Genomic DNA, 27,581 nt, shown 5'->3' with positions numbered 1-27,581 from the left:
TTCTTTACTCCAAAATGTCCCTGCAGGTCCAAGTCTCATACTTAGGTTTTATTTGATCGGTTAATAGCAAGAAAAGCTTTGTTACTTTCTCAGTCATACTGTAAATAATAATGTAAATATGACTTGAGGATGTGTGTGTGTCCCCACAAATATTTTCTGATCTTGTACTAATAAAGATATTTTTATTTTCATTAATAGTAACTTGCTGTTAATAAATTTATATTTATTTATCCTCATAGTAAGCAGAAATTAAATTATGTTTTGCTGTCAGTCGTGATGGGGACTCCCACACTAGTGTTAGTCTCGTCTCACCTTTGGAGGGGGTTGTTGATTTTTTCCAGTGCTGCAAACAGCAAGCATTACGAAAATGCTCTTTTGATTCTATTTAAAAAACCAAGTGCTGCTTCCTTTCTTGCTGATTGGTCTTTTGTCTAATAGAGAAGGCGGTGTTTCCACTGTGTGTACAGTAAGATAAGAAGGGAGAGTGACTCATAGTGAGTAAAGCAATAAACAAAACAAAAATAATAATTATTTGAGATTATTTAAATGTGGAAGAATAAAGTTAAAAAAAACATTCTGCTAAGGGGCCAGGAAACATTATTAGTTTTTATGTTGCTTCCATGTAAGCCCCATGACCTTTCTGGTTGAACTCCAGCCTATTCGTTTCCTTTCAATCTCTCACTCATAGATTTGTGGTAATAGTTTAATCATTACTGGGTGGTTGTAGAGGACTGTTACACACTTTAAATCTACTGAACCCACTCGCCACTTATGATTGATGTTTTGCTTTTACCCATTTTCCTCAATTCCTTCAGTAAACCAAGAACTAAATCAATAAATCTAAATTCCCATACGTTCATAGTATATCATAGTCTACTAATGTGACATTCTGTTTTTTGTTTACTTTATAGCAAGAAGTATTGTATGCACATTCGTACACAGGTTAAAAGGGATAGTTCACCCAAAATTGAAAATTGTTACCCACCCTCATGTCATTCCAGATCTATTGCTTAATGCAATGTTGTTGTTTTTTTGTACGTTTTTATGCATTAAAGTTTTGGTTTTGTGGACTTTAAATGCTAGGACAGAAGTCAGGTTTCATTAATATACAGTATATATATTAAAGGTAAATTAAAGTCTCATGAAACAAAAATGAGGGTGAGTAAATGATTACTCTTTTTTTAAGCGAATTTTCCCTACATCTCTACTAACATACTTGTTGTGAAATTCTGCTTCTCTCATTCTGTCATGTATCCCATCACTTGTTTTCTCAGTCTTACTATCTCAGTACAAGCAAACAGCAGTTTTAATCCTTGTTTTCTAATCGTGCTATTTGCAGCTGAGTAGACCTTTCAGGACTCTAGCCAGCTGTACTCATTGTACACTCTCAAATAGACTGTTAATTTGAATCAAAATGGACTCAGATATTGTTTATGCATGAGCAATTATAATTTTATCTTCAACAAGCTCACAGACGCTGGAAAAGACAAAACATACATAATATGTACACAGTTTAACCAGATATGGCTTGCTCTCATAGTAAAATGCTGCATTTTCTCCACACAGTCTTTGGTCCCTTATTAATGTAATATAAATAACATCTAAACACTTCTCAATGCTGTGTGGCTTATTATTGCAGTGATGCTCCACACTGCTTTTGGCCTACAACCTGACGTTGACTGTGATGGACAGACAAGGTTCAAAGCAGATGTTTGCTGCAGCTATGTGCAAAATCGCCCTCCTTTACATAAGCTCTGCAGGAGTGCCTGTCTTTAAAATATTGATTTTATCTGCAGGAGTCCAGCATGACTGTTGTTAACAGCAGCTGATGTGAACGTTTGGCACTCGTCCTGTTTAAGGCTTTTCTTGTGGTTAATGAAACCTCAGTGGGTAGAATATCCAGTTTGGACATGTACAGATTCTATTGCTTGTATTTTAGCAGTTTAATGGCAAAAGAAAAAGAAAAAGAGAGGGACTGATAGAATAGCATTTCTATCATGAGCTTCTATGCTATTTATTCCACCGAACATGGAATTGATTTGACTTGCTGGTAGATGGTATAAACATGCCATCTGGATTTAATTTATAAATAAATGTGCTGTTAGGTCTTTCAGAGAAAGTTTCTCTGGGATTGGTCCTTGTAGAAGACAAACAAGCTCAGAAGTTTTATTAAATACAGAAAAAGCTGTGTGGTGAGTCGTTTTTCTTTCACAGTGTCAATTATTTTTCATTTAATAGTTAATGTTTCTTCAAACTTTTTTAATATGAGTGAAGGAACATATTTCTGGTTTTGTTTCTGAGAAAGGGTACTTGAACTTCACTAATGGGGCTGTGGGGGTGCATAAAACAATAAAAGTTGGGAAACACTGTAGGCCTGTACCAGGACTAAAATATGGGCCTTGTGAAATGCATTTTCTGTGAATGCTAATGAGTGAATACACGAAGTGATGACATAGTTGCACAGGAATTCATCATATAACCAAAAGCAATAAAAGTAGGTTAAAAAAGTAATGCTTGTCCCTAAATTCTTTTTTGTTTAAAAATGTCCCTGCAAAAGATAATAAAGATGCTATTATAGCACTACTGCTGCTCTTTGTATGCATTTAACTGTATAATCAAACACTCTCTGCTGGAGCTTGTTATTGCTGAAACATGCAAAGCTAGCCCCCACCACAAAACTTTGCTATGCCTATCACACTGCATCAGTGTCTCGATGAAGAAATAAGAGTTGCTTTCTCATTATGCTGATGGGGAATTGTCTCATCATGACCAGCAGATCTCATCTAATATGATCATTCTCCCAAATGGCGCAATGAAGCACTAAATTGCACCAATCTCTTTCTTTTGTCAGTCTAATTATTCTTTCTGTTCAGCTTTCCAATAGTTTTAAACTACATGCTTCACGCTGACATTTCTCTGAAATGTGAAATCTTGACATTTCACATTAGATGCTGTGTTTTTAATTTGGAGCATGAAGAAATGTTGTGCACAGAAATGGTAATCCTTCAGTTTAGATCACTAATGAAAAGATGGCAAATTAATTTGTTGTTTTAAAGTCCACCTTTGAACTGAATTTATTGAGCAGGAGAGCAGTGATTCTCAACTGGTTCTGATTGTCTTCATTTTTAAAGGTAAATGAGCTAATTTGTTTTTCTATGCCATCTGTGCACATGTATGATTAGTTGCATTTTAATTATTTATTTGCTTTAGCATTGTTTTTCTCTGGTATCTGTCATCCAATCACAACAATTTTGTGTGCCAGTTGAGAACCACTGATGTAAAATATTCTTGTAGGAAGGTGTTTTTAGACAAATAAAAGAACAAAAGTTCTGGTGATTTTTTTAATATGTTCAAAACAGGCTAGCATTTAGCATGTAACTTCGTCATTGTCATACAGTACACAATCTGCATACATGCATACTACAGTGCTGCTGGCTTCTGGTAAAGTCTAACAATACTGACCCCTGTCTTTAGAATTTGTAAAACAACATACAGGCATGTAAATGCATGTCTCCATTTCTTATGATGCTTGAGAGATTTAATGGCAAAGGAAAAGATTTGAGCTTGCTGTGACTCAGAAGTGAGTGAGGTCACCTAGAAGTCTGCAGAGGGTGAGATGTTTGAGGTGCTGCAGGAGAAATCACACACTGTGAGGCCATATGGTGTAGAAACATAGCCACATTTAGTCATTTCAGATTACTGTGGTAAATCAAAACAATCTGTTTTTAATCAGCTTAATTAGCTGAAATGTTCCTGAGGGTTGGCTGCACACTGGGATTTTGAAATAAGAAGTGCTTTAACATGCTATATTAATGTCAGGAAGTGTCTTCATGCGGCCGAATGAAACATTAAAGAGGTTGGAAGATAAATCTGAACATAAGAGCTGAGAAATTAAGCTCAAATAACTCAAAGTGCAAGAAGCGACTAAACCATATAGTATGTGAGAAAGAGATAAACATGTAGGAGAGGAGAGGAGGAGAAGGAAAAGTGTAAGGGCAAGCGAGAGCTAGAAAGAAAAACACCAGGGGGCTTGACTGAGCAGGCCGATTAGAGATGCGGTTTGATGTCAGGACCAGTGCACATTTTGTACTGAATAGTAAGACGTTGATTTCACTGAAAAAGTTGAGTGTTCTTGCATCTTTCCATTATCTGAATCACAGACAAAAAGAAAAAAAGAAGTGAGGGGGAGGGAGATGTGGCATGTCAAAGCGTGTGAGCCATTGAATAATTCACTCTCCATGCATTTAAATGGTGAGGCGGCTCTTATTTCTTAAAGCCGAATTGCAAACTCAGATCACCTCATGTCTTAATCATCTGTTCACAGCTTATATATATCCATTGGTGGGAGAAATTAAATGCAAGTAGGTAAAATAGGACTGAGGTTGATGATAAAACCAGGGTGCATGTTTTTAAGTGAAGTATTCTGTGTGTTTTTGATTACTGTGATTATTATTCGAAGCTCAAAGGGAGTCATGGTCTTTGCAGTTTGATCAATCATTCATATTCAGTGACGATTCATATTAACTACTTCAGACTTGGTTCTAGTGTAGTCTCAGATTTTTTAATTCAACTGTAACTTAAATTCTCCTCTGACCTACTTATATATAGAATTGTTTGGATTAATGGTATAGCTTGTAGTGACTGCCCAAAGCCAAAACTAAGTTTCCTAAAGAGAATTTTTAACAATGAAAGACAAGAGCCATTTTGGGTTCCCCAAAGAACCTTTCAGTGAACAGTTCTTAAAATAACCATTTATTAGTGTAAAGAATATTTTAGAACCTTTTCCACTATACTGAACCTTTTGTGAAATGGGAAGATTCCGTGGATGTTAAAAGATTTCATGGAACAATAGATAAAGAACCTTTATTTTTTATAGTGTAGTAAATTTGCAAGAAAGAGATCATTTAAGATATTGCAACTATTATTTATTTTTATAACATGAAATAATAATTTAATAAATAATAAATAATTTTAAATAATAAACAGGTAAAATTATAAAATACTCATAATCAAACAAAAATGTAATTCATTTATTTACTTGTTGAATAGCTACCTGTACATTATCCATTACAGATTTATCATTTATAGTTTATAATGAGTCTGTTCACAATATAAACACCGCTTAATATAAATATATGGGGTTTAGAAGCTGTGAAAAATCAATTTGTAACATGTTTCTCTGGTTTGTGTGAGTCTGCATTGTATCTCAGGGGGAAAAAAATAGAGTGAGAGATGAGGAAAGATTGAGAATGTACTCAATTTCTCGGAGTTATCTCCAGTGAGATAGAGTCCAGTCAAACAAGACACTGAGCTGGCACCAGGATGGGCAGATAAGTATTTTTTTCATTGACACAAAAATGCTTCAAACAAGGTTATTCCATAACCTGTCCTAAACTTTATTTTTATTTCTTTAAGGTTTTATGTAGAAACAAGGAAAGTGATCATCTAATAATCTGACTCCATTTCAGACATTGCAATTTTCTACACATTGCAGTCATTTTCTTAATTATGGTTTTCCATAAAAACATCTAAACATCCTTAAAACAACATCATTTTACAAGCAAATTTGTATAATTAAAAACTTTTTTGATGATATATTGAATTTGAAGTTTATTTCTTGTTTTAACCATGAATATAACAAAATGCGGTGAAGCTTATGCTTAGAACATTATGTGTGAGAATGTGTCATGCTATTTTAGTCCAATTATTTTTATTTATTTTTTTTCCTGGGTAAATTGGTCATGGTGGGGAACTGTGAGCTAGCGGTACATCTTTGTGTTGATTAATGCAGCCTTCTTACAAATGCTGTTACAAATATATCTCTGAGCTGCAGATAATTATTTTTTTAATCAGTAGCCTTATCATCCACAAAGTTAATTGAGAAATACCCCTCATCTGATTTGTATCTATGGGTACAGTCACTGTTATTCCTTCTAATCAGTTCTCTTCATAGCCACCAGCATTTGTAAGGGTATTATTAATTATTGTAAAGGGTTTGTTGCAACCTGACACAGATTTGTTGTAATAACATTGTCTATAATTATTGGTGGCAAAGTGAATTATGCACAGCTGTTTACATTTTCACACAATATTTTGGTTGTTCATTAATAGGGATGCACCATATACATATATTGAGATTCTGGCTGATAGCAATATGTCAATACTTATTTTCATGTTATGGTCAATGCTCAAAAAATGGCCAATGTTAAAATGTTGAACTATTTTGTACATATAAATGTAAAAAAATAAATAAAAAAAAGCTCTTTACAAAATAAAAAAATGCATTAAGCATCACAATAATATTACATGTAACAGGGTTATTGCATTTTTAAAGATGAACTTTTAAGTAAATTACCATCCTACAATATGTTTTGCATCACTATTAATTTATAATGGTGCTGAGCTTTAACATCTCATCTGATAATTTTAAACATGATTGAATATTTCACAAAATGCTTTTAATTCTCAATGGTGTGCTTGTGTATGGTATGCATTTGTTTGAAGCACAATCATTTATGCAGTTTTCTAAAAGCTTTCAGATTTTATTAGATCCACAGGGAACATAAAGCAGGTTAAAGAGGTGACCCCTATCTCGACTCTTCATTTTCTTAATTCTTGCCCCGTACTCTCAGAACCGCCTCTCACCTCAAGCTTTCTAATAAATGTACTAAAGGCCAAATGTACACAGGGGACTGTAGAGGTGAGTGAGTTTAAAATAAGCCCTCACTGCCAGTTATTCCTTTCTTTCTAATGAGCAACTCCATCTCCTATTGTTTATTCTTCTCCATATTTTACACCTTCTGTGGGAGTGAATATAGATGCTACACTGAAGCTGAGGGATTTGAAGGAAAAATCCTCATTGCGCTTGGCTAGACTTTCCCCCGTGGGTATTTGGCTCAGACCATGAAGCTAAGCAAAGCGCACAATTCCTGCAGTACTCCATCAGTGACTCCTCTCTGTTGATTTAGCATATAGAGCTGTGTTGTGGACTCTGCAGCTGCTCGAGTGCAAATGGAGGTGGTTTGAGACCTCTAGTAAATCTCACACACATCCTCCCTGCAGCCTTTCATGTTCGACATTACTTCAGTTCACAGTGTCCATGCATGCCTTATGACTTCTCCCATGTTTCCATTTTTCCTTTCAATGTTATAAAATGTTCAGTTGTAGTCTTGTGTTTGCATCTGGTACGCATCTCTCACTCTCTAGTGCGAACCATGTCTCTCATCGCATTAACTGCTCATACTGTGATGAGAACCCATAACGTTCAAATAGAAAAATGATCCTAATGTGTTTGGAATTAAAGACTGTGGGTGTCCTGTTGACAGAAGTTCACTTTTGTGTGTGTGTATCGGTGTTTGTGTAACAGCATCACATCGTCATCAACCAAGCTCAACAAATATTTTTTTTGTTCATTAAGTTTCACTTAGATTCTTTTTCAATTCAATTCAATTCAAGTTTATTTGTATAGCGCTTTTTACAATACAAATCATTACAAAGCAACTTTACAGAAAATTATGTTTCTACAATATTTAGTAGTAGCTAGTAGTTTGTGCACGTTTGACAGGATTTTAGAAAAATAAAAATAATAATAATAATACAAGACGTAGTCAGCTAGATGATGAACTATCAATATTATTAATTAATAGTAATTATATGATGCAGTCACACATGTAGCAATAATTGTTAGTTCTGTTTGTTGATTCAAGGTTAGGATCATCTGGGGTCCTCTGAGGGTCAGCATCATCTCTTCTCGGGTGTTCTGGATCCAGACTGGAGCTTGTGTAAATCCTAGTTACCACGGGATGTAAATCCCGTGGCAAAACATAGAAACAAAATAGAAACAAAAATCATTAGCATAGCTGCTGATCCAACAAAGTAAAATTAGTTTAACCCAAGCTAAAGAATAAAAATGCAGATGCAACTACACTCACAATTTAAGAGATACATTATTCGAATGCTTGGCGAAAGAGATGCATTTTTAATGCGTTCTTAAATATGTTATTTCCTTGTAAAAGCTTAATTTGCTTACTTTTTGCTTACAAGCTGTTGTAAAACTGCGTTTTTTTATGGTTTAAAGATACTGTATGTTTGTCTGTATGCACAGCTGGATGTCACAATATTTCTGAGGTTAAAATGTACACATGGTGCAGTTTCATCCACTGTCAAGGAGCCGTCTAGACCAGGAGTTCAATTTTAGATCAAATTTTTTACCCAATTGTCCTGGTTCATCGAATCATTTCTGCATTCTGATGAAACTCGTGGTCTTATTATGTTGTATTTACTTAAATTTTATTTGTTTCCCCGTCTCTTTGTTATGGGTTTACTCTCTGTTTGCTTTTTAAAAAAGAGAAGGAAATAGGCATTGGACCTACTGCAGACATGTTTTTCTCTAGCGTCTCTGGTCAAAGTTTTTGAGAAACACATGCCTGTAAATATTACTGTTGAAATTAATATTTTCCTTTTAGAAAGAATGTCTTCAGTTGATCAAAAGCAAAAAAAACATTTATAATGTTAAAAAAATATTTTGAACTATTTATCTATTTATCAAAGAATCCTTGAAAGAAATCTAATTTTGCACAAAAATATTAATCAGCAAAACTATTTATAACAGTAATAATACAAAGGAATGTTTCTTGAGTTCCACGTCAGCATATGACACTAAAGACTGGATAATTACATGAGAAGTCAATTTTAAATGTAAATCTGTTTCTCTATAATAGTTATTATTTAACAAATATGTCTTGTATAACTCCTTACATTTATTATTAAATATAATTTATTTGAAATGGTAATTACATGTGTCAAATGAGTCATGTACCGTATACATGTACTGTATGTCTTTTCCATATTATTTGTTTACAGAATACTAGAAGAAGTTAAACAAACATCTCTTATAAGCTTTTAATAGCGCCATCAACATCTGTCGGTCACTACGAGTTATGTCGAACGACATATGGGGTCTCACTCTGAGTTTAAGAGAAAACGCCAATGAAAATTGGCTAGTGGATTTAACATACCTGAGCCACTCCCCGTGCCAACGGGAATAAATAGGGCGACAGGTGCATCCACTAATTAGATTTTTGCTTCGGAGCCGAGTGGTTGTATGAAAGCTGTTATACTCCACAAAGCCATTCATCTGCTGTGTGTCGGGAAGCTGTTCTGGTTGGCGGTACGGCGCAAACAGTGGTGTCCCTTTCAGCGATTACCCTGGGCGCTTCAACTAAGAGAGCAGATTTCCTAAAAGAGCAAATCACGGACGATTCGTGTCGTTTTAAAGACGCCGTTTCGTCCGCATACTTCTGGATGCGGTCATTTCCTGTTCTCTGGTAATTGGCGGGAAGGGCTGGCTGGGTGTCACGCTTGCTGCGCCATTCCCCCTAACACGGGCATGCGAGCGTCTTTCTTATCCTCCAGCACCCTCGGCGGTCAGACTTGGCGGAGCAGTCTGTCGCCAGGCCCAGTACTGGTGTTAGCATGCCCGGAGCTCCGGTCAGCACCTGTACTGGGCTAGGTGTCCATATGGCTTGATTCCCTATGGGTAATCCCATATGTGTATTCTTCCACAGTCAGGTTTTCCTCTTGGCAAACCCGTGTCTTCCCTTGACAGACCCGTTCTGTCAGTCTCTTCTGGCAGCTGTTCCATCCCTACTCTAAGGTAGGACCTGCCTCAGAGACCCTTTCCATATGTAGTACTGCCCCCTGGGTCAGTCCATATCAGTATCTCCACATGTCACCTCCCTACGGGTAGGATGTGGTCTCCGTAGCGGCCTGTTCCTAGGCTCGCTTCCCCATTGTCTTGCCAAGCTGAAAGAACAAATAGGGAAGATTTGAAGCAATCTTTCACCGAAGGTTGAAATCCCTTCCACTAACTTTGTGTGGGCGGAACAGCAGCGTGGCCTTCTCCAGCAGCGATGTACTCACCCTTTGGCCCCTTCGGTACCAAGGTCAGTGAATTTGTGCTGGGGCTTTGGGAAGGTTACGACCTTAAGCGTAGCTTTTGTGGCACGCCACGTCTTGCCGACAATTGCAGCGCCACAGGGTTGTGACGGTGTTCAGGTTGTGGCATTTTCCATAGGACCCCATATGTCGTTCGACATAACTCGTAGTGACCGACAGTCTCGGTTACGTATGTAACCCTCGTTCCCTGATGGAGGGAACGGAGACGTTATGTCCCCATGCCACAACCTTGAACCGGTCGCTGTTGCCGGGACACGTTCTCGGTTCCTCAGCGTAAAACCTAATGAGTGGATGCACCTGTCGCCTTATTTATACCCGTTGGCACGGGGAGTGGCTCAGGTATGTTAAATCCACTAGCCAATTTTCATTGGCGTTTTCTCTTAAACTCAGAGATGATTGGCCTCCCAAGTGAGACTCCATATGTCGTTCGATATAACGTCTCCGTTCCCTCCATCAGGGAACGAGGGTTACGTACTGTACGTAACCGAGATGTTCTGTAGATACGTCGTCATCATTTGAATTTTCCAAGACTTAATTCGCCTTTTAAATGCATCTGTCTATCCTGCAAATAACCAAACTCTTTGTTCAAAACAGGATTAAACAGTCTCACATAGCCAGACCTTCAGACTGAAGGCCTGGAATACATGGCAGCTTTCATTGGCCAAAGCCAGCCCATGTCAAACAACCAATCACAGTTCGTTTCGTTCATCATCACGTTTCAAGGCGTGGAAATGTCACCACAATAACAGACTGGTGTGTAAAACTCTCGGACCTATTTTAAAGATTCTATGCCGCAAACTCCAGCATTTAGTTTTTTTCTGATAAGCGCTCAAAGCCACAGTTGTAAACACGGCTGCTTTCTTCTTTCATGAGAGAGTTTGGTGCCATGGCATCTTTGTTTCCAGGCGGAACGTTAAAGAACACAACACACATGACTCGCAGAAATCCTGTAGAATTCAACCAATCCGTAGACGACTTCGACACTCCTGAAATGTTTCCACTTTTGTGTCCCATAATGCATCAGACGTTTAGCCAACGGTCTGTGGGTGTGACGTCTGAGCCTGAGACTAAACAGAAGTGACAACCGTATTCACCTGCATGTGACCTCTGTGACTTTTTTAACCACACATAGTCAGAGCATCCTGGCCAGTCTCAGCGCTGCACTGATTTATTTGGCAAGAAACATTGTGGTCCCACAGCCTGGCAGTGGAGTACTGCTGTTCTCCATAATCGCAGTGAAACAGAATGCCTCAGCATCCCTCAGGGCAACTCGTTTGTCTGTATAGATCAGTGTACCAGATGGGAGTCCATGTTCTGGGATCTAATGCATCATCCCACTGTTAAGAGCCCTAGAGGCAGAAAAGACACCTGCAGTGTCATAGATTGCAACAATTAGTTTGAAAGGAAATGCAAGTGGGTTTTCCTTCAGTATATGTCATAGTGTAATATTCACACAAATATTTTGGCATGTTAATAACAAGTAGATGTAAGTGACTAGTGTTATTTAGATTGAAGCTTGGTCATGATAGAGAAAAACAGTTGCATTAAATTATTTTCCTTGGATACCTTTTTAAAACGGCATAACATTTCACATTTGCACCTTTATATGTTATAATAAGACTATTTGTTATTTAAACTTTATCTCACAATTACTTTTACCTGGCGTAAACAAGCTTCTTTACGTCCCCAAGCATGGCACAGTATCGATAACATTCAGCTGTTGATTTCCTGTTGTGTTGTTAATGATTTCCTGTAGAACACTTCCTTTTTAATTCAGATTAGGGTTTTACTGGAGTGCCATTTATGATTCAGATAACTGTCTAGTTTTGGTTTGATATAATAAGAAATTATAGCCTAATAGTGAGGTGGGGTGCTAGAGCTCTTTTGGATTTTGTTATTGCAATATAATGTGGATAATTAGCATGGAGAAGTCAATAGTCTGTTTAAACAGATTGATTTTTGTCGGGCTTGTTTTCCAGGCATTCCGTTGGCCAATCGGGAGTCAAGTGGACGGCGACGAGATGCTGGAGATTCAAGTGTTTAATTACAGCAAAGTCTTCACTAACAGGTATAAGAATTCAATAATTTGATATGCAACATCAGATCATCTAAGGAAGATTTATTGACACACATCTCTTTAAGAGTATAGGTTTAGAAAATACAATCTAGTCAAGACATAATAAATCTGAGCAAGATGTTGAGTGACCCAAGGCTATAAATAAAGCCCAAAATACATTTCCATTTAATTCAAGTAATTGACATTCATGGCTTCAACCTGTGGTCTCCAAACAAACTCCAGCAACACAGCACCTGTTATTTAAATATTTTCTTAGACAAACTAAGGCTTGTTTGTTTTGCGAGTCTTTGTTATTTCCATGATGGACCTCATAACTCATAATTGCTGAACTCTTTCAAATGCTGGTTTTCATAATCATGCTGTTTTGACAGTCCATTTACAATGTTGACATTATGATGTTTTTTTTTTGATAATATTATACATGACGACTAAAGTACAGGGGTGAGGACACATTTGACATGCCACAATTCCTACTGCAGGCTTTGCACCATAAAACATTTATTGTATTTTTAAAAAAGTATCACCAACTATTATAGTATTATAAGTGTTTATTTCTCCTTTATGGAAGCCTGTTTTTGCCACTGAATAAAAAAAATGAATCTCACAATTCTGACTTTTTTCTCACGGTTGTGGGTTTACATCACACAATTCTGGCTTTTTTTTCTCAGAATTGCATGATAAAAATGTGCAATTCAGTCTTTTTTTCTTGCAATTCTGAGTTTAGAATTCACAATTCTAACTTTTTTTCTCAGAATTGCGAGTTATAAAGTCAAATTCTGAGGGGAGTAAAAAAGATTGACACATTCTCAAAATTGCAAGTTTATATCTCTCTGTTCTGACTTAAAGGTTTTTCAATTTCAAAAGGTGATTTCAATTTTTACTTTCTCTTTGGAGTGTTACCAGCTCTGTGCATAAAGAAGATCTGTAAAGTTGCAAAGACTAAAGTCTCAAATCCAAAGAGATATTTTTATAAAAGTTAACAGTCAACCACACTCTCCTAAAACGGCTCGTTCTAACACGCCCCACATGTCTACGTCCCGATGTGGGAAAATAATGTTTTTTTTTACCTTAAACCACATAAACACATTGCATTACACCAAGCACACAAAATAATGTTCTTTTTAGCAGCATCATATGACCCCTTTAATAACTAGAAAATGTGTGTTAAAGTCAAAATTGTGAGATATAAACTTGCAATTTTGAGAACATATCAATTCTGACAAAAAAGTCACAATTGCAAGAAATAAATCATAAAAAAAGATCATAATTGCGAGATATATAGAGTTTATATAAAGAGTTTATATCTCACAAATCTGACTTTATTTCTCAGAACTGCAAAATACAGTACAGAATTTTCTAAACAATGATTTTAATGTTTATCTTAATGTTTATAAATCAATTAATAAGATGTTTTAATATTAATATAATGTTTTTTTTAGTTTCTTTCTTAGAATAGTGGCAGTAAAAACACCATTCTAATTTACACTTTATAACATTTATGAGATATTATGAATGAGAGAGCGGTCACAGGGTAGAGATCCCCCCTATAGGTTCTGGTTATAGTATTTTCTAGAAGCTTGATGGGATGCAGTGCAGTGTTTTTTTTTCTGCACTTGTACCTGTCAGTATTCACTCTAAGTTTTTCCCTCACTGCTTTTTTTCTGAAAGAGTGCTGTGACTTGTTTCCATCCACTGTCTTCCTCTAGAGGTGGAGGATAGGCTGACAGTCATTACTAGCTGTTCTCCACTCAATGTGTCCTGAAGAGTGTGACACTCCTGCTGATGCAGGCATCAGTCTGTGTAGGTTTATGCGGGTGTTTATATGGTAAACATCCTGCCGTTTCACTAGAATACATCAGATTCTAGATTGAGCTGAGATGTTAGACTGCAGAGGTGTTAACAGATTCTCTGTTGCTCTTGCTTGTGAGCCAGTCTGATGTCTATTAAAGTCTAAAGGCCCATTCACACCAAGCATGATAACTATAAAGATAACTATAAAGATATAGTTCTAAAAATCGTTCTCAATATTAAAGAATAGCAGAGTCCACACTACAACTATAACGATAAAGGCATAGAAAAACGGTATCGTTGGAATCATTTTCAGAAAGATTTTTTTCCAGCTGATGAACGATACAAACATTGACATCCAATCAGAATCCATCCTGCTTTAGTGAGCTCGAGGATTTAAAGCGGCAGACGCACGTGCACTCAGAATAAACAGACGATATCGTTCGATGGTGTGGACGCTAATATCGTTATCTTTATAGTTATCTTTATAGTTATCTTTATAGTTATCGTTCTTGCTGTGAACGGGGCTTAAGTCAGTTCCATTTTAACCAGTCTGGCTGCCTCTATACGTGACTAAGTAAATAAACAGCTGTCAGTAGAAAAATCTACCATGACTATGAAGTCCTTTTAATTATGGTGTGCAATGGTCAGCCCATTGTTTTGAGTTCAAAGACACCTATTGTGGTCTGAAAGACACCTGTGAATAGATCACAATGTATAAGAAAAGCATCTGCTGAATAATTCACATGCCACCATAACATATGTTAACCACGCAGCTCATTAGCTATTTGTTTGTTATTTACAGGTGTAATTTCTATCCATCGTATGCCTTACGTACTCTAGCTGACCATGTCGACAAACACCATGTGATACCGTGAGCTTTGCAAGCTCAGTAGATCGGGACAAAACACCAGGTGTGAGACCAATGTGTAGCTCAGAAACTCTATCTTCTTTATGCAAGACTTTAAGGTCATTATACATTAGAGATGAAGGTTTCCTGCCCTTGAGAAGATTCATTCAACATTGCTGTTGTTGTTTCATGACCAACTGACCACCAGGTGGTGACATTGGAGATTCCTGCAAATGCAAGATGCCATCCTGCAATTAAAGCTGATATGAGAAAAAAATCAAATGACACAAAAGAGACAGAAATCTTTTGTATCAGTTTACTGTCTTTACTGTTTCAGATACGTGCACTTTTGTGCTTTAAAATTATTTCTGAAGGATCATATGACACTGAAGACTGCACTGAAGACTGCTGAAAATCCAGCTTTGCCATGAAAGGAATTAGCTACATTTCAGAATCAGAATCAGAAAGAGCTTTATTGCCAAGTATGCTTGCGCATACAAGGAATTTGTTTTAGTGACATAAGCTTCCAGTACACAGAGACAACAACACAGACAAAGAAAAAAAAATTAAGCAAATAAATAAGTGTATAAACAATTGGATTGAGTAAGATGCAGGGATGTACTAGGATGGAGGTGTAACAAAAAATATAAAGATATTGCACATTTTTATTGCATAAGCATAAGTGGGGAACATTTAACTGTTCATAAGGTAGATTGCCTGGGGGAAGAAACTGTTCTTGTGCCTGACTGTTCTGGTATTTTAAAATATCTATTCAATTCAATTCAAGTTTATGCGTATAGTGATTTCTATGATACAAATCATTCCAAAGCAACTTTGCTGGAAATTAAGTTTCTATAATATTTAGTTGTAGCTTATAAGTGGTGATCAGTTTATGTGCAAATGACAGGAATTTTCTGAATGAATTTATACAAGACATAGTCTTGTGACCTAAAGATAACGAAGAGTTAATGATGTTGAGAAGTTGTTCTTCTGCTACAGGTAACAACTCTTTCAGTAATTTAGTGGGTAAAGGATCTAATAAACGTTATTGGTTTAGATACAGTGATAAGTTTATTTAGCTCTTCCTAGTTGTAAAGCGCTGCAGTTTATCTTAGATATCTAAAATATCTTAAAATTGAAAACTTTATATTTTAAATTGTAATAATAATTTGCTCTATTTTTGATCAAATGAAGGCAAAGAGAGACTTTCAAAGATGAGAAACATTTAAATGTCTTACAGAAACCCCAAACTTTTTAACAAAAGTACTGTATGTGTAGATTAAAAATAGTTACTGTGTTTAAAAAGTAGTGGGGAGTTAGTTGAGAAGTAAGTTTCAGTCCAATGTAATGTAACGTTTTATGTCAGTGGATGTATATCAAAAGTTTGGCTGCATTTTCGGGCATTTAATTTAGTGATATCACTGGAAGAGAGAGCACTCCTGCTCTATAATAGGATCTGCTGCTGATGACAACTACAGCAAATATGCAGAAAAACGTCAAATTCTAGCTCCAACACAGCCATTCATTATATTACTCACTAATGAAGTGAAAACTCCTGCTCGGCAGTTCCTTGGTGCTACATACATACATCCCTGCTGTGAGCTATTTTTTCTCAGTTTTTAGTAGAAGGAAGGCTCATTGTCTTACTCAGTGTTTTTTCTCTTTTTCTCTTTTCTTTAATCTTTCCCTGTCTAGCTCATTTTTATTTAAACAATGATTGAAACTTGGTATTACGAGCACTTCCTGTGTCTTTTTGCCTCTTTAAGATGAATTACTTGATGTATTCCCCAAATGAAAGTCGCTTTGGATAAAAGCACCTGCTAAATGAATAAATGTAAAAATGTAAATGTCAGTGTTGGTTATGGCCTACACAATAACAATAAAGGTAATGTTAGAAACAGTAAAGTAGTAAAAAAGGATTCAAGACTCGTTGCCATTTAGAACACAGATCATATCACAGATGATCAGAAATCAACTTGACTGTGTCATACGTCAAATCTGTTTAAGTATATTGTAGGAAATTTATTTGCTGGTTGAGTAATGCTTGAAAAAAAACATTCTTTTTACTGTACCTTAGTAAAAATGGTTATATTGATACATGGTCGTTACATGATGTACAGTAGTTATAAAATGATTGCAAACTGATAGAAATTTTAGCTTACAGCTGTTCATTTCTAAACCCTCACACAGTTAGTCAAAGGCTTGTGAATTCTCCAGTTCTGACCTCTTCAACAAAAGTCTAGTGACTTGACAAGGCAGGACGCAGTAAATTATGGAACAGTTGAAAGTCAATTGTCTGTTGTTCGTTCAGAGGATCAATAATGTATGTGGGGTCTTTAGAAAAGTTGATCGGGAGCCAGAACCTGATCCAGGATCAGTGAATTATTCACCCGTGGATGCATGCGGTTCACCGACAGTCAAAAAGCCATTATTTCACCACTGAACTGGGCACATATCAATCACAATGGTCGTTTTTCCTTTATCAAGTCTCTCTGGATGAACAATGGTGCTGAGTGTGTCATTTCACATCCGAATACAGCTGTAGCTCAGAGACAGGTGCTAAAACTGTTAGCAGTTTAAATGGTTTGATGTTTTCTCATCACATTTACTGACTACATGGATAGACCCAACTGTCTTTCTCTTGCTGACAGTGACAGTGATGCAGTAACAGACAAGAGAGAGTGTGTGTGTAAGCTAATGTGGCATTTAATTGGGCAGTCCAGAGGTTCTGATTGCTTTTCTTCGCTGCCTGTCACTTTTTTTTATAGAGAGTTGAGTTAACAATCAGAACAAAGACACATCACTATTGCCCAAGTGTTTGTTGATCTTATTATGTCTGAATTGTTTGCTTCTAAATTCATGACAGACATTGTGGTTACATAAAAAGCATGTGTTGCTGAGAGTGATTGCATCTTTCTTGCTGTAATAAAGAAATTAAACTTTTTTTTTTTATCGGAAAATGTCTACCTGATTCACAGACCGGACAGTATTCAGTGTTGATTAAACAATAAAATGTATATAATTTAACATATGATTACACAGCCAATTATTTTTTCATGCTGTTAAAGGCTGTTTGCTAACTACAAATAAATTAATAATGCTCTTGGGGGAAAAAAAATAATCTTGTAAAATCATAAAAGTTCAGTCATATCGGTAGTCTTATAATATGTTTTACCTGAATGCTATTTTTTGTTGCTTTAAAGTAATTAATACTTTTATTCAGCAAGGACAAAATAAATTAGTCAAAACAGTAATTACTTTTAAATTGTTACAAATGGTTTCCTTAAAGTGATAGCTGATATATTTGACTTTCTATTTATCAAAGAAGCCTGGAGAAATCTATTACAGTTTCCACAAAGTATTAAACAGCACATCCATTTTCAAGTGTGATTCACAATTTTCTTGAGCACCAAATCAGCATTTCTGAAGGATTTTTAAAGGATGAAACCTTTGCCTTTGTCATCATAGCAATAAATTACGTTTTAGAAAATAGAAAAAATAGTTATTTTAAAAAGAAACATATATTTCACAATATTACTGTTTTTGCTGTATTTTCTGTATATTCTTGAAAAATCTTTAAACAATAGTAAAGTTAATCAAGCCTGACTGTTAATAATAGCAGTAGTAGTACATTTATAAAAAATTGATTTAAAATGTAAATATATTGTCTTTAAAGTTTATGATATTTGTCTCAGCTTTACATACTTCAAATATTTTAGTTCATGTATAGAGTCTATTGTGTGTGTGTTTGCAGGTTAATTGGCACTTTCCGCATGGTTCTGCAGAAGGTGGTGCAGGAGGGTCACTTGGAGGTGTCTGACACTCTTATTGACGACAATAACTCAGCCATACGGGTGAGACGCGAGGATCGCAGGCAATGTGTGTGTGTGCATGTTTATGTTCTGGTCTGACAGATCAGAAATGCTCTTTTCTTTCATATAGCACACCCACTCACAAAAACATCCATTCACATATTTCACCACAGGGGTCTGGTTTCGCAAAACTTGCACAAAAAAATGTTGTCATGGACACATGTCTACTCGGAGGCTATAAGGGACCATTCAGTTATATTTTCTCTCTTTCTGATATCCACCAACATGTGCGGGTTGATTTCCACATGGATCCCGCGCATCTCTATGTGTCAGAATAATTAATAGCAGCTCTATGATAAAATGTATCTGTTTAGGTGGAAGTGTGTTATATTAAACACATTTGTTGATCTGCTGCAGTGATAGTGAACACTGACTGGTGCTTAGTCATGTTTTGTTTTGCTTAGGGCGATGCAGTGTCATTCATTCATTTTCCAAGCTACTGAATAAAGGCTTCCTGAAACTAAATTAAAATATCGTGGATAGGAAAACAAAAACTTTTCCAAAACTTTGCCATATTCCAATATATATTCTGTTCAGACATTTTAGTCTACTACTCTAGAGCAAAACTTACACTATTGTAACATTTTTGTGATTTTTGTATCAGAAAAGCAACTTGCAATTATGAAAGCAAAATTATACCACTTTCATGCAACTTAGTCTTTTTATGTTGAGATGAGACCTAAGGAAAGCTTTAAATTTGTATTGGTTAATTAAAGCAGGGGTTATATCTAAGTAAAGTTGCAGAAGGGCTCAGGTTCTCCCTTTTGTATGACATTTGCCCTTTGGAGAAGTAACCATCAGGCAGTTGACAGGGATAAGTTGGACTGAGGCTAAATTGTTCCTTGTTCCTTCTAATGAGTTTGTAAACATGAGAAGGAAAGGGTAACTGATGCTGACAGACTGATACTGCCACATGGGTTAGCATGACCCTAACCCTAAGACTTAACTCTAACACCAAACATTCTACCTCTCTTCAGCTTTGTCAGGATTACAAAAGTGTCAAATCAAGTGTCTTTATTGCTTGTGAAACCTGTAAACTAGTAAGTGTTCACTTAGTAATTAAGTTCAGTTTTATACAGAACTTACTTTAAATAAAATCCACAATAAGACATATTCATGTTTCAAATTCTATTCTGTTCTATTCTATTCAGTAATCTTGAAAACAAGTAAAAATAAGTGAAATAAATATGTACTGGGTGCATTAAGTATTTGACTTAAATTTGAACATTTAATTTTAATTTATTTATTTATCTGTTAATTATTTTGAATTTCAGACAAGTATTTCAATAGAGATCAAATATCAGACCATGGACGGGAGTGTGAAGGTATGGAGCGATGGTGAATTCCTTGATATTCCAGATGACTGTGATGGAACTTTCCAGTTTGAGACAGACAGTCTACTCTCTGGACGCAGCCAGAGCTCTGGGACATCACCTGGACGTTCTATCCACGGCATTCCCACATTCCGCAAGTAAGTGTGTCAGTTAACACAATCACCCTCATCATCATCCTCTTTATGCAGTGGCACAGATAACTCTGTGATAATAATGGTGTTGAAGAAGATAATGAGGAGATAATTTGATTAAGTAATAAAGAAGCAATCTAACTGAACATATACATTTGCTCATCATTTTAACAGATAATCTTATTAGAAATCTTTTCACTACGTGGACATTTTTGCTGAATAATGAAGACATGGATGACTGGAATGTGTGGGATGCATTGATTTCCACTAAGCCTTCCAGTCTCTACAGGTCCTCTGATCTATAAGTTATAACCATACACAGACACAAACGTACTCCATCATGGTTTGTGTGTGGGCACCATTAGTGTTTCTGTGTGGATGTGTTTAAATACAGATGCATATGGATGATTACTGCTAGAACAATCTATATTGGGAAAGTTGTTTAAAGTTACTACTAGGTAAATTAAAGCAGTCTCAAGAGATTTGTAGGTGCTTTTGGATTGATTTGAAAGCCCTCTTTCATTTAAACCTTGTATTTGCTATTGGGAATTAATTAGTGAGTATTCAGCCAAAAAATCTTATTTTTATTGAAACAAATAGTGATCCTGGAATTCAAGTATTATTTCTGTTTATAAATTGATGTTGTCTTTAGCAATTGATTTATGAGAGCTACTTATCTGTTCTGATTACACTTGCTTGCTTAGTTAATCTCCATGAAGATACAAACCCGATTCCAAAAAAGTTGGGACACTACCAATTGTGAGTAAAAAAAATGAATATAATAATTTACAAATCTCATAAACTTATATTTTATTCACAATAGAATATAGATAGTGAAAGTGAGACAATTTGAAATGTCATGCCAAATATTGGCTCATTTTAGATTTCATGAGAGCTACACATTCCAAAAAAGTTGGGACAGGTAGCAATAAGAAAAGTTAAATGTACATATAAGGAACATGGGCTCAGGAATACTTCCAGAAAATATTGTCGGTGAACACAATCCACCGTGCCATTCATTGTTGCCAGCTAAAACTCAGGTCAGGTCAGAAAAGAAGCCATATCTAAACATGATCCAGAAGCGCAGGCGTTTTCTCTAGGCCAAGGCTAATTTAAAATGTACTATGGCAAAGTGGAAAACTGTTCTGTGGTCAGACGAATCAAAACATTTTTTAACATAAATAATCAAAAAGTCCTTTTTTGAAAACTGGGACGCCATGTCATCCGGACTAAAGAGGACAAGGACAACCCAAGTTGTTATCAGCGCTCAGTTCAGAAGTCTGCATCTCTGATGGTAAGAGGTGCATGAGTGTGTGTGGCATGGGTAGCTTACACATCTGGAAAGGCACCATCAATGCTGAAAGTTATATCCAAGTTCTAGAACAACATATGCTACCATCCAGATGTCATCTCTTTTAATGGGAGACCTTGCATTTTCCAACATGACAATGCCAGACCACATACTGCATCAATTACAACATCATGGCTGCGTAGAAGAGGGATCCGGGTACTGAAATGGCCAGCATGCAGTCCAGATCTTTCACCCATAGAAAACATTTGACGCATCATAAAGAGGAAGATGCGACAAAGAAAACCTAAGACAGTTGAGCAACTAGAAGCCTGTATTAGACAAGAATGGGACAACATTCCTATTCCTAAACTTGAGCAACTTGTCTCCTCAGTCCCCAGACGTTTGCAGACTGTTATAAAAAGAAGAGGGGATGCCACACAGTGGTAAACATGGCCTTGTCCCAACTTTTTTGAGATGTGTTGATGCCATGAAATTTAAAATCAACTTATTTTTCCCTTAAAATGATACATTTTCTCAGTTTAAACATTTGATATGTCATCTATGTTGTATTCTGAATAAAATATTGTAATTTGAAACTTTCACATCATTGCATTCTGTTTTATTCACAATTTGTACAGTGTCCCAACTTTTTTGGAATCGGTTTTGTAATCTATTTCATTTAAACTTCATCTTTTCCATATTGTGACTTCTTATGTCTTCACTCTGATAATATAAAGTGATGCTCCTAGTTTGAGTAATTTTATATCTATATGCTACTCTGTTCATGTTGCCTCTGGATATGGGTCTTATCTTCATGCAGAATAATTTCTTTTTAGAGAGCTATTATTAATAAAGCAACTTTAGCATGTATCAATTTAGCATTTAACTGAGTAATTGAGAAGAGACAGCAAGAGGAGAGAACACAAGGAAACATTCAGGTCTGAATAAATAGGATGTGATATGATAATTCATTATATATTGCACATTTGGCATACAGATGACAGCTGCTAAGTCAGACAAACAAACACACCAGAAAAGTTCATTACTTTTCTCAACTCCTTGCTGCACACTAGCAAGCAAGCAATGCATTTGGAGACCTTATACAACATTTTTTCTGTTTCTGACCAGAAAGAGTGAACACATAACCACTGTCTTTCATGCTTTATGGATGACTTTTGAGCTCACACAGAGAGTAACTCTTTCAAAGACTTTGAGACTTTTCAAAGAGTTATAGCCTATGTTTTTGCTCCAAGTTTCTTCTTAGTTATGAACTGAATATACATTTAAAAGTCTGGTTTTACTACTACTTTGCATTTCACAGCAATTAGCTGTCTTTTACCACTTTGAAGAATTAATATTAATAACAAATTGCATGTATTTATTTTAGTCACTTAAAAGTTATTGTAACATTATGTACTCATGTTGATTGGCATATTAAATCATTTAAAAGGTTTTCTTCAGTTGTTTTAGGTTACTTGACATTGACATTTTTAATAATATATCCCTCTGTCCTCAATTGAACCTCTTTCCTCATGCTGTTTCATTATTGATTACAAGTTTTAGTTGTACAGTTTTACTTTAAAAGTGTGTGAGTTTTTTTGGAGTTTCTGTATGAAGAGTGTGTGTGTGTGTGTGTGTGTGTGTGTGTGTGTGTGTGTGTATGTGTGTGTGTGTGTTTTTGTTGTACGGCTGAAGTTGCCGGGACCCAGTGGGACATGGTGGAGTTTCTGATCTGAAGTAACTGCTAGTCCTCTCTAATGACTAGACCCCTCTCATCTCCAACCCCAACACCCCCCCCCCCCCCCCCGCACTTTCTCTCTCTCCCTCCCATCTTTCTGCATTATCTCTTTCTAGCTTTTCTCTTTCACTCGTTTCTTTCCCTACAGAATCATGAGTCTGACACTGAAACATACTCAGATATTCTGTATGTAACACTCCAATGTCCATGGTTGTAGGAAATAGTATTACAATATAATATCTATTTTATTTTGCATTATGCAGTGTGTCTTGTGAATTGCAGGACAGCCCTGAACAATCTCTCAAGTTCTGTCTCATCGATAGGACTCACACTTTTGTTTACGAAGACTGTTTATCTGTTGTTGTGACTCAGCTGAAGATGGGATCAGTTTAATGATCCATTTAATATATGCCAAAGTCCAGGTAAATCCTTTTCTCTTTTCCCAGTACTGGACTGGGTATGTGGCTTTTATCCAAGGCTAGATTTAAATGGCTGAGATGGATTTACATTATAGTTGATCATTTAAATGTGTGATGTATCTATCTTCTTATATTTTACAAGGGTTTTGTTCTTTATCTTTCACATGCTATTTGAAGAGCTCCACAAAAATCACCTGCATCACTGAACCAGCTTGATAAAGCTTTTGATGCCTCATTGAGACCATCCAGCTTCTATCAGCCTTTTGTGTGCAACATCATTATCATATAGAGGATACTGCATGTTTATCCTCAGCATTAGAACGGGTGCTTTCATGTTTAGTAAAGCAGGAATTACCACCCTGCTGGGGGAAAAAATGTTTATTCTAGCCTAAGGTGGTTTACTTGTCACCAAGCTATTTATGTTGGCCCCTTTTGAAGGTTTTAGAGGGGTTTGGGGATTTTTTTCAATTAGCTGGCTAAATAGTTTAACCTAATGCCATCTTGTCGACCAGCTAAACCATCTAACCACCTTAGATTGGTTGAAGTTGTTGGAGTTCCTAGTTCTGATCACATTCATTCTCATAGCCTGCTGTTTGCAAGGCAAGCTTATTCATGAGAGCAAGAGCGTTATTCTCTTGAGCTTGGTACAAGGACAGGTGATAGCTTACAGTCAAATGAAACTTTATAGAACAAAGGCATTTGCACAGGGATGTTTGTCACTTAAGAGCTGTTGCATTACTCTAGTGGTTCAGTTCGCTGGCTTTGTTGAAGTTTAATGTTCATTCTCGATCGCTCCATTCTTTTGTACTCCTCTCCTCCACCTTGCATAAAACTGTCACTTTGAACCCCCACATACACTTTAGAAAGTAGGGCACAAAAGCTCAAAGGCGCTTATTGTTTAATAATTCATCACATTAATGAAACAGAATTGTGCTTCTTATTCATTTACGCATTGCTGTAAATGAAAAAAAAAAGACAAAAATACAAAAGAGACTCATATTAAAACAAACACTTCAATGTATCTGCTGAATAGTGTTTAAACTGTCTAATTGTTTAAAATTGAAGAAGCCTATCTATATTTATAATTTATGAGTGACTGAGAGGGAAAAATAATCATGTTAATACTAGGCTACTGTTTAGTACCCCACAACTTTGTTCTGACAAAGAATGTGCTTTGAGTTTCTGTTTTAGCTAAGTTTATGTGGCTAGAAAAACTAGCCTCAGACACCAAGGTCTCCCAAGTGCTTGAGCAATACATAATTCATTTGCTGCTTTATGCTTTTGAATGCATCCCATTTATCTCTGTTTAAATTTATTGCTGTGCATTTTATTCTGTGTCATGGTTGAGGAATGGCCTTTGATATACTCTAAAACTTTCATTGATGTGAACGATCTTCCCTATCTTTGAGCGTCTGTGCCCTTTTTCTTGCCAAATAAAGTTCAGCTAGTCTCCAAGCCTGGTTAAGATTTTATTTAACTGGTTTAGTTGTAATGTTTTGTTTAGTAAAGTGCATGTACATGATCACACACAATAAATTTATAATGATACAAAAGATTTCTATTTTAAATAAATGCTATTATTTTGTACTTTCTAGACATCAAAGAATCCTAAAAAATGTATTATGGTTTCCACAAAAATATTAACTGTTTTAAACGTTGATGATAATAAAAAAATAATTGAGCACCAAATCAGCATATTAGAATGATTGGAAGGATCATGTATCACTGAAAACTCGAATTTTAACTGCTAAAAATTCAGCTTTGCCATCACAGGAATAAATTACATTTTAAAACATTAAAATTGAAAACAGTTATTTTGAATACTAATAATTTTTCACAATATTTCTGTTTTACTGTATTTTTGATCAAATAATTCAAGCCTTGGTGAGCATAAGAGACTTCTGAATGATAATTTGTTGTTCAGCCTTACTACATTATGCCGCATTTGAGGATTTCAATACAGTATATATATAAATATTGTGTGTGCTCATATTCTATCACGTCTGAATGCCTCTAGCAAATACAAATGCAGTGCCTTTTACATTTCTCTGCCTGGTGTCATGTTCTCTCCTTTCATATTGTGTTGACAGTTGTTGTATTGTTTGTATTATGTTAAAGGTACAGGTCATAATTCTTAAACAGGGTTTAGAATAATTGGTTTCGGATCAGTGACTTTTTTTGTGCATACTGTTTAGCATCTTCACTCATAATATCTAAAATGTCACTTGAGCTCACACACTAAATTATATGCAAAGGTCACTCTTCATTATACTGGGGGAAGGGGGATTACAATCTTTATTAAAGTGGGATTGTAGCAGGGTTTTCACTTCTTGAAACATCAGATGATCCAGTCAATATAGACAGACTGAGATAAACTATTTGAAATCCAAATAAAAGTGCAGCATTTGACATTTAATGAGGAAATGAAATGTCTCAAGTGCTTCATTGATTGACAGTGTTCACAAATGTGCTTTTCCTATGCGTTGCCTTGTACCTTACATGTGCAGTGACAATAAAGTTGAATCTAATCTAATCTAATCTAATCTAATAAAAAATAGTGTCTGCTCCATTGTGTGCTGCTCAGAGCGCAATCTGAGACTCTGGCTTTGTTCTCTGTAGCAATGCTGTCCATCAGACTGATGATTTACTGAACATCCTACAGTATGTAGACTAAATAAGATGAAGTGTTGAATGTCTGGCCTACATACAGTAGACCTACCATAAGGATATTTCATGTGTCACAGAAGTAGCTCCAGTAAATTGCAAAGACCTGCAGAATTGTCATTGTTTTTGTTGTCAAGTCATGTCTGTGTGTTGCCTGTTTCTCCTTGACTGCTTAACTGAAGCCTTTGATTAAAAAGAGCTGGTCTCATCACACTCTAAAAATCATCTAATTAGTGTTAGGTTACCTTATCATGTCTAGATACAATCCAGTCTTTTCTTCTTGATTTTGTCCGCTCTAATCATAGGTAATGTTCTAGTGAAAGTCCAAACATATCTGGAGTGTTTTAATGTATATTTTAGTTTGTTTTTGTTTGTTGACATAGTTGAGGTTAATAAGCTGTTATGTCCAATTACAGTTGATTTTGCATTATATGATAACCAAAGCACATTTGTAATTGGTAAATTGGTATTTATTTTAAATCAGAATTGCAGCACAAACAGCACTGTTGCGAAATATTGTTACCATTATTTGTAATTAATTCCTGTGATGGCAAAGTTGAATTTTCATCAGTAATTAATTCAGTTTTCAGTGTCGCATGATCCTTTAGAAATCATTATTATATGCTGATTTGCATCCTAAGAAACATTAAGTAGATGTATACAACTGTAATTTTTACTTCATTTAATATGGGTAATTATATCAGACACATCTGTAAGAGAGTGAGAGTGAGTGAATGTGGGTGTGTATTGTTGTGTGTCCATGTGTGTGTGTGAGGTCACGTACTCTCCTGTTGCTTTTTCACTCAAACCTGGTCATCATCTCAGGTTCTCCCTTATTGTAGACATCCCGTTTAGTCTGAGAAGTGTCTCTTTGCCTGTGTGTTCTGCTTGGATATGGACTAGCTAATGAAAATGGACATATAGTACACTAGTGGGGAATACCTAATTTTTTACCCTGAGTGGCTCAGCATACATTTCTCTGTTGGTTAGTTTTTGCTGGTTGTCAGCGCGTGGTGAGTATCCTTTATATGTGAGTGAGTTTGTTCTGTTGTGCAGTTCAAAGACTGCTTAATCTGTGAGTATCAAGTTCTTTTGATAAGAAAAAAATTATTTGTATATACATTTATAATATCTTTTTTTGACCCGATGTACCCCAAAAACATGCCTGACGCATATGATGCAATTTCTATACTCTGATCTCATATTAAAACTCCTTTTTTTATACATATATAACTTCATGATGGATTTATTTAAACTTATTGGGGGGAAGAAAAAAACAATTAATGAATTAATGTATAAAAGTTTAAAGAGTAAGCTCTAAAGACTTTCTCTTCAGTGTCACTCTGATATGACAGCAGTGATTCAAAGAAAAGATTTTAGAGGGTGTGCTTCCATCATAAGACTGAGATGCAAAAAAGACTACATTACAGAATAATGTTTGAATTTTTTTTTAAGTATCT

The 27,581-nt window shown here is 35.8% G+C and overlaps 1 protein-coding gene across 14 annotated transcripts in view; it reads left to right on the top strand.

Annotated features, from left to right (window-relative positions):
* otofa (otoferlin a) overlaps positions 1–27,581 on the top strand; it is a 70,376-nt gene that overhangs the window by 6,619 nt on the left and 36,176 nt on the right. For all 14 annotated transcript variants that reach the window (XM_059512639.1, XM_059512633.1, XM_059512638.1 and 11 more), the window contains exons 3-5: positions 11,937–12,025; positions 18,427–18,526; positions 19,819–20,015. In XM_059512639.1, coding sequence (XP_059368622.1) covers positions 11,937–12,025; positions 18,427–18,526; positions 19,819–20,015 — 386 coding nt within the window. The remainder of the gene's footprint in view (positions 1–11,936; positions 12,026–18,426; positions 18,527–19,818; positions 20,016–27,581) is intronic.

The sequence above is a fragment of the Carassius carassius genome, chromosome 27, assembly GCF_963082965.1.
Source record: "Carassius carassius chromosome 27, fCarCar2.1, whole genome shotgun sequence".
Taxonomy (NCBI): Eukaryota; Metazoa; Chordata; class Actinopteri; order Cypriniformes; family Cyprinidae; genus Carassius; species Carassius carassius.
This window is presented reverse-complemented; position numbering and strand designations above follow the sequence as displayed.